Source organism: Lineus longissimus, chromosome 5 (genome assembly GCF_910592395.1).
Source record: "Lineus longissimus chromosome 5, tnLinLong1.2, whole genome shotgun sequence".
Taxonomy (NCBI): Eukaryota; Metazoa; Nemertea; class Pilidiophora; order Heteronemertea; family Lineidae; genus Lineus; species Lineus longissimus.
The window spans coordinates 2,562,270-2,583,241 of NC_088312.1; the positions used below are offsets into that span (position 1 = coordinate 2,562,270).

Genomic DNA, 20,972 nt, shown 5'->3' on the forward strand with positions numbered 1-20,972 from the left:
GGTCGCCAGTGCAAATGAAACCTCACCCCGGGCGGGTACTCACACATAAATCTATGTTGTTTCATGAAAACTTCGCATATGGTCATAGCTCTATGGACGAGCTCGACTGTCTGCTTTAGTCTGCCAAAAAGTCAACCTGGACCCGCCGTGTTGCGTGTAGTACTATCTTCACAGTAACATCCCACAGATAGTGTCCGAGAGACGAGGTCATCATTTTTCTTCAGCGTGTATGATTGGTTTGATGGCGTCTGTGATAGATGTTCCAGTGATGCCGGGCAGATGCACGCTGGACAATTATCTAGCGTCAACATTATATATCAGAATCACCAGTATTGTAACGCCGTTACGCTTTTATTGTGCATTTCCCTGATTTTCCACTTTACTAGTTCTCGTGAACAGAGATGTCCAGGAGGCCCTCCTCGATTTAAACGCTTGTAATTCATCTTTCAATGCCGAACAATAGCGCCAGTCAACTTTTGCTCAGCGTTTCTATGCGTTATCTTGAGTGTGATCACTTCCTTTAAATCTGTGGTATCGGGTTTGCGATCAAGACGTTATGTCTCCACCCTGAACCAGATTTTCGCGGGCGGTTATGCACCAGGTCTAAGAACTTTACAGACACATTTGTCAATTCATGAAACAAGATTGACAAATCAGCCAGACCGTGTGCCTCCTTTAGAAAATAAACATGATCTTAAAAAAATAATCACAATTTGTCCTTAGTCCATGACACCATCTTAAGGGTACATGACTATAGTTTGCTCAGTTGTGTGCTTTACGCCATGTTTTACATGACTTATGTTGAAAGGGCTGATTTAGTGAGCAGGTAAATATTCACCGACCATTTAAACCTTCACTGAGTCGCAATAAACCATGGACACTCGTCCGTATACTGTCGCGAGCCTTGACTTATCAAATAAGGTTAATAGGATCGCTACTCCTATGAAGCTGTCCAGACAATGTTTTAGGACTTATGCTCCATGGGGACTACATTTACTTTAACATTTGCTTCAACTTAACATATAATGGTAATAGTCAAAGTTTCATACATCGCTGTAAACCGAGAGAGATATGATGAACCTGCCTTCGCCTAAGAAACAAAAATCTCATCTATGATTCAATATCTTTGATTTGCGGCACGTCAGCCTAAACTCTCGGGAAATATTATCATAATGCCTGGCGAACTGGGCTGGCTTCTCCGTGGGCGGGGTAGCTGATAATGCGGTACTTGAAGCCAGCCGCCAATGACTGACGCGGCTGTTTCAGAGCTCATTACGGGCAGATCGATAAGATGAGAGATGGTGAAGCAATATGCTGGCGAGTCTCAGAGTGTTACCACCTTTGGCAGATAGGGTACTGCAGATGTTCAAATCTGTCTTATACCGTTTTCGTGTTCCTTCAGCCCGATATTTTGTAACCTTATGTGGGGTATCGTGATCGATGTGGGAAAATACGGGATCTGAATTTTGATAAAATATCTGGCAAACGCGGTATCGGATATTTAGGACTACATGTATGAGAGCTGGGTTAGAATGATTGGGCTTCGCGACATTTGTCAGACGTGGTGGTCCTTACACCATAGAGTTCAACCTTATATTATGAAACGTCTCTGTGTACTGAATAGGTTCACTCCGTCCGGAGAACGCTATCAGCCCTAGTTAAAAATTTACCAAAACCCACCCGCGAAAGTTGTCATGCCGGCAAACCCGTTGCCTGAATCAAATGTTACGGACTCTCCCTTTCTCGTCTCTACTCCTCATTGTCCTCTGCGTCTCTATCTGATACGATGTGACTTATGTCGACCTTGTGGGCCAGTAGGAGCCAGCCAGGCTGTGGCACCCAGGTATCTAACTGTCTGCGGATCCCATCTCTAACTTAACTACTCAAGGATCGGAATCCGCTATTGTGAGGAGGAATCTTGCCTTAGGGAAGACAGTAGATGATAGAAGAGACTGATAGTGTTTGTAACAACAATTGTCTACGGTGTTTTGTCTCTCCTCAATGGCCACAGTAGCTTTAGATAAATCACGGTGGAATTGAGCCACGCGCCGCACATTACGGCAGAAAAACTAAAAATCTTACTGGTAACCTATAGGGCTATTATCAACGTATCTTCAAAGATGCTAGTCTGTCTTGAAGAAAAGATGAATGTCTCCTTATAATTTCATTTAAAATTGATATGGGGAATCTGCGTTTTGATCTATTTGAAGTGGAGACCGCAAATGTTGCATTTTAATTTTTTGTTGGTTTTTCAACAATGGTGCATTATTACTGTCAGTTTTCGAGAAATTGCCAATGGCTTAAAGCTGTCCCTCCGATAAAATCTAGATGAATACCAGTTCTGTTTGCATTGTGCTCGAGTTTATTTGTTTGTCATCAGAGGGACACTGTTAATTTGGGTAGGACGTTGCCAAATTCACAACTTCTGTCTTTGATCAGCTTGACCGACATAGTTTTTGCATCTCCTGAAATCATTTCCTCAGAATGATTTGAAATAAAGTTCGATGCCTTTGCTCCATATATCCATACAAAATGTGTTTTCCTGATACCCTATAAACCAAACTTTTGGGGACAAAGTCACAACAAGAATGCAGGGATGAATAATTTACCTTAAGTCCCAACATTGATTTGATGTCCCAACCAAAGTATACGTCAAGGACATTCAATTTTATATGTCCTCTTCACAGCATCAAAATAATTTATCTCTCCGCAGACGTTGAATGGGTTGTTAGGCCCCAGTGAATTTTGACATCCTGCATAGACAAGATTCACTATCTGGGTCACCGGATGAACTCTGACCAGACCTTCCAATGTACACAATCGAAGTTTTCATATTTAAATAGAAAAATTACATTTTCTTGCTTTCGGTCTTTTCAGCACTTTGTACTTTGACAATGTGCCCAAAACTACAACATTTTCATTTAATTCATGAAGCTTGAATGGGCATCAACTGAGAGACTACAGTTGGATAAGAATGCCTGTAAGATCGCTAATGTAGGTGCTTTGACTTCTGTTAAGGAAACTATAGGTTTCACTATGGGAATAAGAGATGGAATAAAGGACCGTGACGGATGAGTGTGGGATGCTGACAACGTCCTTAGGGCTGGAGAATGACTGTAAAGTTACAAAACTGATCCATGGGAAAATCGAGTTTTTTCTAACAGTTTCCAGAGGTGTCTATTCGCGAACGCAATAATTTAGTACCGCTCCGCGGTCACGCGGCTTCCGGTTAATAGAGTACATGTAGCAGTTGGCGAAATCGCAAAGAAATGTCAAGAGATCAGTTGATAAGCTCGATATCTTTGTTGAAAGCGGAAATACTGAAAAACTGCTAAAATTGTGAAGGAAAAGTGTATTTTGCCACCACGAATAGGCCCGCACACCCCTGAACACAATACATGTAATGTGGGATAATGATGTTGTTATATCGTCACCAGCCTCGAGGCAATGTGTGACATATGCAAGTGTGACGAAACAACATCAAAAACACTCTCATCACTCTCGTCTGCTCAAGTTGTTTACAGTTTGTTCAGGGAACAATGCAGCGGGGTCGCTTACAGATAAATGTTGCTGATCATCGAGGGTAAACATGCTAAGCTCGGTCCGAGAGCATCGTTGAGAGGCCAGACACTTAAACATAATGCGCCGCCATAGAGGACCGTGTAAAACTGGGAGGTAACGCTCGTTTTGATGATTATACGGGCTAAATGAAGCATAATAATCGTATGATATTCTCATTCAAAATGAAAAGAAAACATCCCCGCTAGTGCCGGGTGTGTACTTAACACCGCCAATGCAAGAGACACTTAGGATGGGGGTATTGTACGGCGAAGACAGTTGTGCTAGCTGTGCACAATACATTGGGATAGATTTTGCCTACATTTTTGAAGAAGGAAGTTCTTTGAGGAGAAATCTATGCGTACGGATTGCAAAGTCAAAGTCAATTGAGGCATGTAGGTCGTGCTTTCTTTACAGACAATTGCTGTGACAAAGACGATATCATGTTGGGTTCAATAAAACCGCCATTTTCAGTCCCTATTTTGTGGCGGTGTCAGTTTGTCCGTCCCCTCCCCCTTTTGTGCTTGTGAAGTGTCTTGCTCTGTTGCGCGTTCTATCAAATTAAAATGAGTGCGGACCTTTGGCGAGAATACAGCCAATCAACGCGAAGCCATGGCGAAAATATCTGGTTTGATTGATCGGAGTACGGCAGTGCCACGCGCATTTTATTATTTCTATCCGAGTTCACAGCGCTATACAAATTTAAACAGAGAGTAAAATAATTCGGACAACTCAAATAAAAGTGTGGATGTGGTGACGGAGGTCGGACTGACTTAGAACGAAAGGATTTCACAAAATGGAGGAATACTAGAGTATACACGGTATAGTCCAAGTTTGTGCGCTCCTCCCAAAGTTGAAGACAAGTTGTGTTTGGCGCTGTTGCCGTTTAATAATCCATGCTGTGAGCCTGATACGCTAATCCACGTCAGGGGCTGCCTCCCTGATTTCCGGAGTCGCCGGGTTCCGGGTCCAGGAGAGTAGGGCCAGGGATATAACGGAAGACCCCGATTATAGGTGAGTCCACGGTGAAAGTTACTCCACTCTCTCCACCATCTGAGTGATGCTTCCTTCCTCGCGTTATGTGTGAATTTTAAAGAGCCCCCGGAGACTGATCATTACGTATGAACCAATGATATGGTAGCTCCCGCGGCTAGCTTTTATTCAAGTCGGTGGTGACGGCCATGGAAAAACATCCCCTCCTCGCAGCGTGCGTGCGTGCTGATCTTGGAATATCGCTCAATGATAGCATAGCAGGCTAGGTTAGTACGTGTTCTGACTGACTCCTAGTCCGGCCCGCAAGACACGCTCTCACAACCCAGGGATACCCATGCGCCGGTGAACACCAAAGGTACGTGCATTACTTCCACTGTAGCCTTCTTAAAAGCTAATGACCTGCTCTCAATGTAACCAGGGGAATTTTCGGGCGATTTTCAGTTTTAGGCAATAATGTGAAAACATATTCATTGGCATAAACACCGAATTATACACGTTCTGTAATTGTGGTTGTGACTTTTCGTCATTTTGAAGACATTGGTCGATTGCTCCAAATTCAGTTAATTGTCATGATTATGTATCACGGATTCGCGGGCACAGATTAATTCAGAGTATCTATAATGAATTAAATTGGACTGCATATTTTAATTGTATCATATTGAAACGGGTCGATGGCGCTGCCTCTTAAATTGTTTGAGAATATTTCTTAGCTCTGTCAGAGGTTTTTATAAATTTGTTAACTTATTCTTTTTAGTAAACAGTATACATTTTTTTTCTGTTCACTACCAAAATAAAAATTTTCTTTACCATTTTTATCAGACCGATTATATTATAGAGTCACAACTACTTTACGACGATATTGCTTGTATTTCGAACTATTCGAACTATTTCGAACTATAAGTTGTCTTTTCATTTAAACTAAGCAAGATAACCTAAACCACACGACATAAAATAATGGCAAAATGGCTGAATCTTTCCAAATTGTCAGTTTTTTTCAAAATCAGGACGCCAGGTTTTAATTGCAATAAATTCAAAGCCTCCTTGACTGACCCACATCTGCTGTATCTAACGCAAGAAGTAATTAATCCGTTAATTTTTGATTCCACATTGTTTGCCTAAACCACCTGTTCCGATTTTGATCAACTTTCTGTCGAGTCAATGTTTAAAATGGACATATTTTTGATTTAGTGTCACCAATATTTACTTACTACTTGTGAAAATGAAAGTGTTCTTTAGATTGTAATACGTTGGCCCTACTTGGTGTAATCTGTCAAAAATGTGCATTTTCTGGCCTGAAATCTGCACTTTTGAAAATATGGTGTGTAAAAGACATGCGAACGTGTATGCGTATTAGAAATCACACACACTCCAGGGAGAGAGTCATGCCAGTGTAACTAACTGAACTTCAAATTATTTTGATGAGACATGTAGACGATTTTTCTTCATAATTTAACAGATGTAACTGTCATACGGGTGTGTTGACAATACATTACAACGCTAAAGACGGCCTAATCATATATACACGGGGTATATTCACATCTGAAGATGACAATGACAGAAGATGACATTACAATGTCAAATAGTTTGATGATATTGACACAATGATAATTTTTTTCGCACATTTTGTTGACATTTTCTTCTGTTACACCAATATTATTGTGTTACAGAATTAAATAATACAAGTATGCACGTGACTGTGTACATTGACTGTGCCGCTAAAACTATCAATAACTTTTCTCATACATCATTTCATTTTTTTGGGATGCATAACCTCTTGTTGGTTAACTGCAGCGAGGCCAGTGATTGTACTTACGCAAATAAGGGCGCTCGGTATAACCTGTATTCTCAAAATAAGTTAATGTTTTACCATAATTTTCAACCAAAGGAAGGACTCACCACGGTGTTATATTTCTCAAACGCAACACAACAGCAAGATGAGAAGATGTATTCTTAATATCAAAGGACAGCATATAATTTTGGTTCGATTTTGATAACTTTGTTCAATACCGTAGCTATCCACTTGTGTCGTTGCACCAGAGCACACTGTTTCGCCAAGCCATTGAAAGAAGGTTTTTAAAAAGTACCCTAATTCTTCAATTGAAATATATATGAATGTCAGAACTTCACCAATTTTTCTTTGACAGATTTCTGGGAACTAATCATGAATATCAACACTGACTTGAATAAACTGAAAGTTGTAGGCCTAATTGAAATGAAGTGTCTCGGTATAGGCTAACGTCACACATGCCCTTTAGGTTGGAAATTTATAAAATTGAGACTTGGGTTTGAAAGGTTTAACTGCATGAACTGGTGCAAAAAAACATGCTTTTAAAGAAGTTGTAACTTGATATGTGGCGGTCCAAATACTGAATAAACTTTTTTAATCTATATAATAACACACACTACTGACTATAAGTATATTGTATCCTCAGCTTTAAGACGTGTCTGTCAACAAATGTAATGGAAAAATAATGTAACTTCTAAGTTCTTGATTATCCTTTTTGTGTCACAGGTAATTCCTCAGTTGAAAACATCTCAAACATGCCTTTGGTATCGACTTGTCGATCTTGTCGATAGTATTCAGAAGTGTATAGCCACCCGTGACTGACAGCTCTGAAAATTATGGGTCACCCAAAAGGCTTATTGTCAAGTATTTACTCCACCTTTCAGCATGTGCTTTATCATTAGAAAACCCATGTTTACACGCATTAAGGCAAAGTGAAGTTGAATATCTATCATATTTTTCTATATGACTTCAATTTTGTCTTACCAAGAAATAGTTAAATCGGTCTTACAGGGTTTACATTCTCGTCGAAAAGAAAATTTGATACAGAATAAACGAAAAACAATCATTCATATTCCCATTACAGATTCATACCATTTATCATATCTTTTGTATATACAAATACTACTGATTAGACATCTGTCGCTTTACAAATTTTACGTTTTTTACAATTTTTCTCGGCGCCACTTGCAGTCATTACGCGTGCGCGCAAAAACGGCAATTGTCGTGAAACGAATGTTGTAATCCTTTCACGACATCAACTCGGAATCTGAACATAATCGGTTTAATTCGGCCATTATTACTCTTGAAGTGATTCAGTTGTTTTAGATTGCTCTCAATAATTTTGAATGAAAAGAAATCTCCTTGTCAAATGGCTCCGTAATGAGTAGGCGAGTGTTAGAATGGGACTGTTGCATGTTGCAGCAATTGGCCCCCGGGGCATTGGATTTTAAATGAAAGGGCGTGATGCTGGAGAAGGTATTAGATGATTGCCGGCATGGAGGCATTAATTAGCGGCTAATCTTAGGCTAGCTCCATCACTCTGAACAATTTCATTGTATTTTGTATAAGCCCCGTGTTTTACAGTGGGTAATCCATTGTGAACTGTCGGCCGATTGCACTCATGACGGTATAAGTACTTGTAATGACATTTTGATTGCATCATTGACAGCTTTTTTACATTCTAACAACTCATGTCCTTGTTCGATAGCTTTTGAAATGCATGTACGTCGTTAGAGTGTCAAAATATGGGCTACTGACATCCTTGCATGTCGTGAGGAAACTGGAGATAGCTTACATGCATTTAGTTTTGAAATTTTGAGTTAATGCGTTAATATACTATACTGTGATTCCGAGTCGGAGTCGTGTTAAAATCATGTATCCTGATCTTTTACGTCACATAGAACCAGATAATTAGGATGTCCCGGTTATGCAAACATCCTGCATACAAACATCACAAACATCACAAACATCTCACTATCAACCAAGCAAACATTCAGAAAATTGTGTTATCTTGGTCAGGGAGACTCCATCCTCCCATAGCAGGTATTTGGCTCGTTTCTAGCATACATATACAGTCATGTACATTCACTTTGATTAGAAAGCGTATTTCAAGAAAGATACCCAGGCCTGTTGTAGGAGGATGGGGGCCGCAGTTGAATCTGCGAAGTGTCTATTGTAAACCGATGAACACTAAAAGCATTGTGCTGGAACATTTTTGCTGGAAATTCTTTCGTTATCAGCTGAAAATGCATCTTGTGGACCGAGCCTTTGCTGCTTGAGTTGATGTTCACCATTTTAAACGTAATTGGATAAAACATCGATCCCCGAATTTCATTTGAGATCACTTTGCATTGAATTTTATCAGCGACAACCACTTGAAATAACATCAATCAACTAATCTTATGTGCCACCTTTGAGCGGTGTACACGAGGCATGGCATACCAATCGGACGTTGTTGACCAATGCATAGCTTTAGCAGTAAACCGCTGTGTGGTCCAGAACAGGACGGGAACTACAAAGTAGTTATGAGCGCGACTAAGTAAATTTGCACGAACACCGTTTGATGTGGTACGCATTGGTCTAGCCGAGTTCTAACAATGTAATGTGTGCTCAAGACCGTCAAAATAGCCAGGCTTTCCCCACCACCTGTGCTGGGCTTTGTGTGGCAATTGGACGCTTTCACTTATGGTTTTCTGTGCTTTGCTCCGAAGGCAATCTTTATCTGTGGGTTGATATGCCTGCTGACACCTTCTCAAGGGGATAAACCCAAGTGGATGATATGATGGTGGTCGCAGGGTTGCCGTGTGCTCGGATGATGATACTCATGTCAGGTGAGACAACAGGCTTTCTGGACTTTGAACAAAAAGTACAAGACTTGTAACCAAGCGAAAGCGAAAACCAACGAAGTAGAGATCATCATTTCTAAATCCAACAGTTAAATTTGGATAAAATATTATGTAGGTCAAGGGCTTGGATAAGTTATATTGGCAAGTCAAGGCAAGACGATGAATTTTTATCAGATATCTTAGCGAATCTTCAGTGGTATAATTATCAAAAGCATGACAGTGCGCTGAAGTGCGCTGATATAAAGGAATTTCATACTTGTCGAATCTGAAATCACACGATAAGAGTATTTTTCGCCCTTCTCCAATCAGAGATCGGAGCATATAGACGTCTTCAAAACCCAGCTCATTGACAAAAGAGACGCCTCTGACATTGTTCTGAAGGACGGCTCTTCACAAGGAAAACTGAATCTAAATTATCTATCCGTATGATATATCAAACTGAAAATATCAACAGCAATCACGCATGATATAATAGAGATAAGTTAGCCAACAAGGATAGTTCATTTATTGGTGCACTCATGTTCAGTAGTGCTCATGTTTAGCTTTTTTTCTTTTTTTCTGATGATTTACGTGAGCTTGAGTTCAAGTTTTGTCAGTGACTTCCCCATTTTTTGCATTGTCATAAAGCAGTAAGATACTTATTTGACCCGTACTTAAATTGATAGAGAAGTGAGTGATATATGTTGAATCCTTAATGCATCTACATGTGTACTAGCTGTAGATGAAGCAGAAAAGATTGATATGCTTCTGGTTTTGAAAAAAAAACTCCCAAAATATTTCCAAAATTGCGGCCAGATACATTGGTGAGAATGATGTGGAGTTTTTTTCCTCGTTTTCTTCATATCGATTATTTTAAAGCTACATTACAAATGTATATTTTGCAACGTAGAGGCGAGTAACAAGTTCGACACGTTTGCACCCAAGCAGGTTTAATCTGATGTTTCCCAAACCATCTTTGATTGTTTTAAAGGTCCGTGGGTGGTGTACATTATAGAAGTCTTAGTTGATCTGACATTAACTTTTTTCAACGTTTATTGCTAATTTGCGTACCTTAACGATGACTTACAAAGACATTGCATGATTTTACAACAGATAATCAGATAGTCGCCGATACGGCTGCTTCGGACGGCGTCTTCCATCCGTTCAGATTTCGTCATTTGACGGGGAGGCGCCAATATACCATTCGTTATAAATCAATGTATGAATGAACCATTGACTTTTGACATATGACATAAAAACATAAAAACATTCGTAATTTTAACTGCTATATTCATTTGGGATTTGATGAAACGTTTATAGTCTAATGAAAATAGCCTTACGAATGGTTTTGCGAACTGTGACAGAAGGCGGACTGATGACATCGCAGATATATGACAGTTATCAACTTGCTCATTGAGGTTTGCTCATTGATAATTTACGGAGTCCAGATTTTTATTTTTCATGTCTAGTCAACCTCAGTCTCATTGTACCGTATTGCCTTACATTTTACAGTTTCTTCTGTGTAAGTATACAACATGTTGCTATGTTATACAAGACAGTATCTAACATGGCTGATGTAAATACTGAACAGCAACCTTTATCATTTTATAGCCAAAACTTCCTCTATTGTCGATCGACCACAGGAAAACCACACATAATATTTCTTTCCGGAATAATCGACAAACTGCAATATATGCTCCCTACTGGCTAATTTATGGAGAATAATCATTAACCATTCCGGATAGTTAACCCTTTATTCTAAAACAAAGAACATCATGCAAATACACATTGTTTAAGAGCGCGGGGGGGGGCACCGTCTTCTAAACATTTAGAAAATGAGAACGCATATACACATCAGAAATAACCATGATTCCCCACGTTTTTAAAACCGTGTGGGTAGCGCAATTACATAGGATGATGTGTTATATTGTAAGCGGGTGACGCACGTGTAGCCTGAAGACCAAATATGCGTGGCAGAATAAACTACAAGACTCCTTGTGAGCAATTCACCTTGGTACATACATGTACATAAAAGCCCAATATTTGCCAAGTAGAGTTATGTATGTAATCGATTCATTGTAAAATTTGCCAAGTGGAGATTACATGTACATGTATTTATGTTATTGATTACTTGTAGAGATTTCCCAAGTGGAATTTTTAAATCTAATCGATTCATTGTAAAAATTTGCTAAGTGGAATTATATATGTAATCGATTCATTGTAAAAATTTGCCAAGTGGAATTATATATGTAATCGATTCATTGTAAAAATTTGCCAATTGGAATTATATATGTAATCGATTCATTGTAAAAATTTGCCAATTGGAATTATATATGTAATCGATTCATTGTAAAAAGATTCCAAGTGGAATTATATATGTAATCGATTCATTGTAAAAAGATTCCAAGTGGAATTATATATGTAATCGATTCATTGTAAAAATTTGCCAAGTGGAATTATATATGTAATCGATTCATTGTAAAAAGCCATGACGAACGTTAAGCCCAAATCTGTACTGAAGACTATCAAACACAAACCCAACATCTGCTTCGCTCAATTACAGAGATTCACTGCTGGCAGACGCACTCAAATCTGCCCATAGTCGAATTACATAACGGATTTACCCTACTGGGCACCATCCAGGGTCTGGCCATTACCTTACATACTGGGCAACGCCTTTTCAACTTTCACATTCAACGGAATCAGACCAAAGGTACCCAACCATCACCATGTTTGCCAGTGATACAGCCGCACAATGTGACAAAAATATCGGTCATTGCTTTGTAATCCTTCATCAGAAGTTGGCCAGATTTGGCAAAAAGACACCAGACTGTAAATATTGATAGAGTGAAATGATTTTCCTTCTAAAAGGCATCCTGTGCCCGGTAATTGTCCTCTACACTGGGATAGCTTTTATGGGCCACGATAGTTTAGATTTCGAAAGCAGAGAAGCACTTTTACCTGAAACTTTCCCAGTAGCTGACCAAGGAACAATTTGATATTTGTGTTGCATGTCTTCATGTTTTATTGGATACCTTCTTGTAACCTCTCTGAATTTTTCAAAAATATCTTATGGTTCGAGCTGGGGATAGAGAAGGTTTGTTATTCCTCTTTATTGTATAGCCCAAGTGTACGTCTATGCGCCAGAAAGTGTGATGGTTCGAATAGCCCTGTATATGCAATGTGATAAGTGTAGCAGATCAGGTTGAGTCGAACACAGGACCACATGATACTAAGCCAAGGCGCGCCAATTGACCGTCCTAACTGTACAGAGCTATCACGTGTAACTGTAACTGCTATTGCATTCACCCGCTTCTCTTTCTCAGCTGAGATTATAACATTAGCGACTTGGCAACATAGATAATTGAAGTGGTGAAGAGAATGTGAGAATCGAACTGAGGACCATCTGATTTTTGGTCCAGTCCGGCCCCAGTCGCACTTACTAACTGACCGTCCTAAACTGAGCTAATATATCACGTGTATATCTGGCAATCCAACCTCCATCCACTGCTCTTTCTCCGCTAAGATTATAACATAAGAGACTAAGCAACATGGGTGATCGATCGGGAAAGACAAAGAAATAAAGTCAACTTTAAACACAGTGTTATTGAAAACCAATAGGCTGTTCAAACAGAAGGAAAGTGGCCGTGTACAATGTAAATCCTTGATGACAACTCTACCAGTGGCGAGGAAGAAACACTCCGAGATGGCGGTCGTGCAAAAAAGCAATAGTCTCTGTGTAATGTCAGGCCTGACTTGAGTGTTCGCGCGGGTGGAGTGTGTAGGGGAGGGGGAGTGCGGTGTAAAGTCTTGATGACAACCACATGGGTATTGCGAATGGTAAGGAAGAAACATTTCAAATGGTAGCCGTGCGAACAAAAGCAATGGATGGTCGACAGAAGCAGATGAAAGGTTGCTTTGTGTTAAGTCTGGTAATCCTCTTACAACTCCCTGGTTATGTCAGAACTGACTTGGTGGAAAGGGCTGGCAAAAGTAGTCGTGTGTTATATAAGTTCTCTTGAAAACGACTACCGTTATATAACGGTATTCCAAAAATATGATTGTTAAGAAATTTGGAATAGTGTCTCAATAACATATGGTCCCAAATAATATGCTGAGTGGTTGCATTGATTGGCAGCCATTGATGGCGATAACATATAGATTCTGTTCAGGTGGGAATGCTACCGATCTTAGACTGATATTGAAAGCATGCATTTGAACTACCCGATACGACTTCGCTAAGATCGTACTGGCCGATGACTCTTCTCGGATCCGATACGATGATGTAATATGAAACCATATGACGTTGATGGAGAAATACCATTGGTAAAGAACGTTTGCTTGCATGATGTACTAGGATTAGACTGGTGTTTTGAACAGCTATTTCCAATCATTTTAATTTCCCGTGTCATTATTGGCTGTAAGGTCTTGAGATACATGTATTTCGTAGTTCGATCTAGATGTGGTGGTGGTTGAGAGCGTGTCCGAAGGCGTTGATTTATTTTACTTGGTTATCTTTATGCTTCGAATAAATCATATTCTTCGTGAGAAATAAACTTATCATCGTTCGTTATCACGTTTATGGCCCATAACTTGCGTGGTCTCCTCGCAGGATTGGAATCGGACCTTGAAATCAGCCATTAAAAGTCCTTGAAACATGCCACCTCTATTCATTTATAGGCCTTTTCAGGGGTTACAGGGACGAACTCAGTCGAACTCCCTGTTTGTGAGTGTTTTCGATTTCCAGTCATATTTTAGTCACTCATTTATTCATTGGCAAATATGAAATTTAGGAAATCACTATGGCATGTGTGTCGCATGAAAATGTCGTCGCATGGCTGAAGTACATGTAAGTGCAAAAACTCTCAGGCAGAGTCTTAATCTTTCAACTTCCTCTTTCCGAAATCATCGAACGCCTGCAGCCCTTCACCGACCACGGGTGAGCCCTTCAGCCCCTATTTTCTAACCGCCCCCTCTCGAGATCACATGTCCTCGGTTTGTACACCTTCTATCATATTGAAATGAAATCAAACATTCAGATCAAATATTTAAGATGGGACACGTGTTGTAGATGGATTGATTGCTGAGTGTGTTTGCCAATGAAGGGGGCGAACCGTTCTTTGTACTGTGTCACCTCAAATTCTGCCTCATCAGCTTTCGTGTGTCTTTGAGATGGCGCTTAGAATATCTGGCCACCATATACCAGCTCGGCCGTCATGCTTGTGTCTTGCGCGGTTGCTAGGCCTGCTCTCTCTAGATTTTCCATGAATATCATGGAAAAAATTAGAGGGGAAGGTATACTGAAATTAAGACTTCTTCAAACAACTTAAATTTAAACATCTTTCCAATTCTTTTCACAGTATATATGGGGTCATGCAGGAAAATTTCAAAAAAAATCAAGAATGCATTTTTTTCTTCAGTGAGACCATTAATGCAAAACCTACGCCATTCACATATTCAATGTTAGTCTATCTCTCTTTACAGTGAGGTCATGAAGGAAAAATCCAAGAATGCAGCCCGTAGTCGGCGGGAGAAGGAGAATGCCGAGTTTTACGAACTGGCCAAGCTGCTTCCTCTGCCTGCGGCGATCACGAGCCAACTCGACAAGGCCTCAATCATCCGACTGTCTACCAGTTACCTCAAGATGAGGGCAGTCTTCCCGGAAGGTAGGGCGCTTTGAAATAATTTCCGCCGCCATGTTTCACGCTGGGTTATCGACGGCCATTCGCCATCTTGGCAGGCTGTGGCTTGACATGTGACGCCCGTCTGATCATTGTATTCTTTGGGTATGAAATTAGGTTGGGCAACATTACTGATCGCGTTAGACAACCAAGGCCGTATTTAAAGAGAACAAGATGCCCCCTCCCCCTCCAAGAGTAATTATAAACCAACTTTAAAGGAAAAAATGAAAAACTAAAATAGAAAGGTGGTGTCATCACCGCCGCTAATCTTGCCCTCCCGCAGCAGTCAGTGTAACTCTAGAATACGACCTTGTCAATGTATTTTCTTTTTCGTCGTTGTTGCTCCTAAGCATAGGTAACGAAATTTAAAGCTCGTTTTAGGATTTTGTTTAAAGTTGACTTGAAAAAGCTGACAAAATTGCGTTTTTTCGTCAGTATTTATCGATATCAAAACAATACAAACCAATACGTCAAATGTACTGATAATGATATGCATCGTGCATGTTTTAAACAATTTTAAGCCAACAACTCGTTTCCGTTTTCTAAGCCGCTAGCGCTCTTCTAAAACATGAACGTCATGACATGAAAACTCATTAGGTACTTTACCTCTTAATTAATTCCTCTTAATCAAATTCCCATTATGCTTTCAACCTCTACAGATAACCACCTCGACGGGATCGCTTAGCACTCGACACCCAAAACATATCTCCTTCTAAACCGCTCTCGACAGCATAGCAAACTTTGTTATCAGCTTCCAGTAGCCACTGTTGTAATATTGAAGTAATTAAACTCAACCGCTAAGCAAATATCACTTCTTAATAAACACTTATCAGGCGTACTTAGTACTTTATTAATTATGAATTATCACGTCTTGAGGGCAATTGAAAAAAAGTCCTTATCTATTGGGTTACTGTAATTATTGCAAAATCTTCACGACATTGTTTGAGGGAGTGTTGATCTGTGATGTTCATGAATAATAAACGATTTGACGAAAAGACAAACGAGACTACCAGGTATCATTCTCAATCATTTATGTAGAATCTACCGCATAGAGTAGATATTGAACAGTTTTGAATCGAAATAGCTCGATTAGCCCAATAATTCGTTGCCTTGGATTCGTTCAAAGAGTGGTACACACATGTACATCATTTTATAACAGTAACTTCAGCAGTACTGCTGGTCTCTCCATGTGACTGACAATATGAATGACCACCTTTCCATTACTTCCAATGAACCTCCCATGGACCAATCAAGATAAGCTTTCAGGAATATGTCTCAGGGTTTGACTCTCCGTCAGTACAGCTTTCTTCTTTCCTTTGTGTATTTTGGTTGCATATGCTTACAAGTTATACAATTCCAAAAATATAGTTTCACGCATTTGCTCTCTTCATCTGATGGTTCAAAGACAAACCGATCCAAAATTAAAGCAGTTTTACTTTCTAAATGTCACACATGCACCTTGTACCACCATCCCACCGCCGTGAACCGTCAGCTGCAACTATTGGTTTACCTTATTTACTCATTACTGTTTTACAAAGTGTAAAGCAGCGCGATCGCAACTTTAGAGAATTCTTTGGCAAATATGACATCGGTCGATTTACCCGCAGTTGGACCATTCGCCGTGGGTTGGGACCGGGCTGAAATATCATCCTGTGATTAAGCAGTGGCTTTTATCGGTGTGTAATACCGTAATAGCTGCTGTGTTTTTTCCTCGATGTGAATAGTTTGGGCTCCTGTTGTTGCTTAAGTCTCTTGTTACTTAAGTTGTCAAAAATGTATCCTACTATCCTGTAATGAGAAAACCAACTGATAGACTGCTGCATCATCATCCTAAGTGATGCTGACGATTTACTACTGGTACGACTGGTGAAGATGCACTTCAAATCATAAGTACAGATGTAATTGAGCATTATCAAACGCCTCACTCACTGCAGTCACAAAGGTATTAGCAGTGAAGGTGTACTTCTAGCGCGTCAATATAATTGGAACAATGCGACAAACACTGTCAAACCTTGAAATGCCCGACGGCCATCTTGAATCATGAATCCGGCTTGTGCGCCACTTCTGGACCAATTAGCTTGAAATGCACAATTACTGCAGATCTGTGCGGGATCTGGCGCGATGCTCTGCGAGATGTCTTGGCTCTGACAAGCCAATTGGAACAACTTGAACGATAATGAGGAGTAATGCCGCCAGTTATACTATCTTTGAGCACGCTGTAATGCTTTCTTTGGTTCCTGTGTGTTGATGTACTGCACGTTGCACTGTACATTGCTACAGTGTATTGATCAGTTCTGGGAAATGAACTGGCACTGCAATGGACTCACTAGTTCAAGCGTTGAGCAGTATATATTGTTTGTATTTGTTTATTCTGTGTGAAAACTGAACATCAAAATCAATCTGCTTCTCATCTTGTGATGTGATAGTTGAGTTAGAGTGTGAAAAAGAGAATTTGCTTGATTATAACATCGAACTAGATTTCTCCGTTATCATTTTCCATTTATTTAGGCTAAAAAGGCCCCACATATTCTAGCATATAAACTTGCACGCACTGTGCATGTATAATGAAATGATAGCATATGTGCCATGATCCAATAGTAAAGCTATTTGGAAAAAAATGCGATTTTGATTGATATACATTGGTTTAACAATGTCTACATCAGCGTTAAAAACTACCGTGTTTACACATGTTAACTCAGCACTATTCCATGTTTACACCGACTTGGCAAAAACAAACATAATTTCTTGTAAAAAGGAACCATTATTCCACCGGGAAGCACTTCCAAAATAAATGTTTCGAATGTTATGAGGGCAGATTTGATTATGTTCTGTCTGAGAGCGAGTTGGTTTAGGGAACTGAAGGTATATTGGTAGAGATTTTGATGTAGAAACCGAGTGCTTGTAATCGGATCAGAACGAGGTGACTGCGGCATCGTTGACACGGTGCACAACGGTACACTGGTTTATACAGGAAAGACGAGTTCATTTAACTTGCCTCTTTGTTGTTAAGGTTGAGCGATCCACTCGAGCATGGAAATGACCACCCTCAATAAGGTTATACCTCTGCCGTATGAATATGTGCACTTCCTACCCCTACATACCAAATAACATAATGAATGGACTCCTCCTGGTTATACCTCTGCCGCTTGAATACGTGCACTTGTTTCCCCTACATACCACATAACACAATGAATGGACTCATCCTGTCTGTATTTCATCTAGTGTACCATTGGTCACAGTGGTTGATGTGGCGATATAATTTTAATGTTTTCGTCAAGTGATTGTATGCGGATTGGGATTGTTGAGGCGACATTTGTGTGAAATAAGAATCAAAACTAATGACAACAAAATCGGTTCACCATTTATTTAAAAAAGTGAATCATATTTAAATCTCGCTCGTTTCCCCTCTTGGGCCATGAACAATTTCTGTGCACCAAGATATTGCTTCTTGAGCAACGATGAGTAACGATGTTCACTTTAACTCGAAGAATGGAGGGTGGATATGCTCCGGTCCGAGGTTAACCTTATTATGGACACAGCTGTATGGACTGCGACTGGGCACCAATGTACACAGACCTGATAGCAATGAGAAGAAATGGTGAACCACCTTAACTATAACAAGGCAGTAGGACATATCATTCCCGAACGTATTGTTGGATTCCTCCAAGATGGGTGAAATTGTTTATGAGGTGATTTCCTTTTAAATTGAGCTGAGATATCAATGCATTTCTACACAGATGCACAGATTCATTTGGCAAGTTAGGATGAAATGTATTTAAGATTGTTGGAATATCTGAAAGAAATGAGATGGCCTGAGCGGCCACGGCAAACAGTTGTAATCATATAATATTTTCTCGAGGTAATAGCATCCGGCGATGACATGCAATATGAAATGGATCTGTTCTACTTCGTAATGTGATAGTTAACTATTTCAGGCCATACATGGAGGTTTATGCTGTAAAATCAAAACAAAATGATAGGGAAGAAAAAAACCCAAGAGACATCAACTGTTTGATGTACGAGACGTACATACTAGTATATATATTTGACATCTATTGTACATCAATCAGTTGACATACTTCAACCATTTGATTAGGCATTCATGATGTTAACACAAGTTATGGTGTGAATGTTTTAGACGACCACAGAATGTGGTGCAGGCAATGGCAAGATTGCACACATAAATACGTTAAGCAGTAATGATGACAAATAGAAATAAGGCAATTTCTCTGTTTGTGTCAACTCCAATTTTACCCATCAGGCAAATGACTGTCAAGTTGGCAAATTGTGTTGACGTTCATATCTTATTTTTTTGGCATTCCTACATGTAACTCTGACACTCAAGCGCTGACACATACATGATTGTTGAATAACATGCCAGATAGCTTGGATACTGGCGAATTCATATTGAACAGTTTGAATAGTTTGGACACTTGCGAATATGACATTTTGCTTCCTTTTTTCTCCATTAACCACACATGTGTTCTATTTAGTTTGAAGTCAATCGGGATAGTTACTTTATCCAACCAGTTTGTTTTAATTAATCGTAAAGTATACTCGGCACTCTATATAGATTGGCGACATTCTTTGGTGACATTCTCGTGTCGAGTAGAGTAAAATTTGCCGTATTGGCGTATTCTTTCCTGCTATAAAAGTTCTCATTTCACTGTCTAGCATATTGTTATAAGTCGCCGGAATGAATAGCCTAGCCCTCATCTGCAGGAGCAAATTTCTGGTGCTATGTCAACCAATGTGACGGATCTCAGCTAGCTACGATGTCTGTTAGCTGGTATTAGTCCGTAATAATTCGTATTTCGAAGATCCCATTTGGCATCTCTTACCATCTTGCTTGCGGAGGAATGGACCCGAGAGCAACGAGCCACGGCGAAAGATTATCCAATCATTAGCGAGTCGAGTCTCAACGTCTTTAATCAGTTCGGACAGAGAACGCATCAAGCGTTAGAAAATGTGTTTTCTTTTCATAAATATTGGTTTTTGGTCTATGAGACATACGAGCCTGATCGCTTGAATATAACTAATATCTCACTTGGTCCCGCCCATCCACATCTCACATGACTGATTAGCAACACTGAAGCGTTCGCTGGAAGATTCCTGAATTATGCTCGAGTAATCGAGGTTGAAATTAGACGCTGTGGAGAGACGGGGGTAATGGCGTGATGAGGCTTGCGGGAAGCAGCCACGCGCGGTGATTACACCAGCCTTCCTCGTTAAGCCATGCTGCGACTCCTTTCAGAGTCCGGGGAAGGATTTCGCCATGATTGACATTATTTCTGCGGGAACAGCGCCAACGACAATGGAACACACGTCCACGACTTGTTGCATTTCGTGAAGATTTCGCGCTCCCTATGCGACGCTTTGTCTAGGAAGCTGCCCACCCAAATGAAGCCAATTTCAGAAACAAAAACCCTGCCGGAAAATACCAATTAACTTTCCGTTATAATTATCCGCAGGCTATGTCTTTGAACGGCGAGGCTAGCGTATAAGATGGTTGCACATTATGACTGACCCCCAGGCTTCTGCGTTTTCATTGTGGCCGCGTCATTATCCCACTCTTGACTACATCAAACGCTCTCGAGCCTTTCCCTGGCTATGTAAGCTCGCCATTCAGCAAGAGTATCTCTAGATGGTGAAGGGATTATCCTCAGCCACTCATGAAAATGTTAAGAAATCATTCGAAATCATCTCAATAGAAAGGTCTGGATCACCTTGTTAGGAACGCTGATCGCTCTTGAGAAATTTGGTTGCTTTTGAGGTTTCTTTCATCCCATCTTTACAAGCGCTTCAGTGTACTTTCCATCAGTTAGTGAAATCTCTGCACAGAGAACTGCGGCCAGCTAAAAATGAAACACATTGGTATCAAATTCAATGAATGAATTCTGCGCTGGTTAATTTGTTAACGATGACTTTCCAAGGATCCGAGTTATCAATGCTGAGCAAATCGCGCTTCTTTTAAGGAGAGCATTCAACTCGATTCGACTAATTAACGATTCACTAACGAGTCGATTTGATATAATTAACCACGATGTTGAATACAGGTGTTGAGTTAACCCTAACCGGCTGAATGAATTTTCTCAAGATACAAGTCAGTGTCTGAAAAGAACACATCTG

At 40.1% G+C, this 20,972-nt stretch overlaps 1 protein-coding gene across 5 annotated transcripts in view; it reads left to right on the plus strand.

The window, feature by feature from the left end:
- Positions 1-20,972, plus strand: part of LOC135488796 (single-minded homolog 2-like) — a 74,634-nt gene that overhangs the window by 26,669 nt on the left and 26,993 nt on the right. For 3 of the 5 annotated variants that reach the window (XM_064773666.1, XM_064773662.1, XM_064773665.1), the window contains exon 2: positions 14,647-14,828. In XM_064773666.1, coding sequence (XP_064629736.1) covers positions 14,654-14,828 — 175 coding nt within the window. In that variant the 5' untranslated portion in view covers positions 14,647-14,653. The other 2 variants (XM_064773664.1, XM_064773663.1) reach the window with 2 other exon arrangements.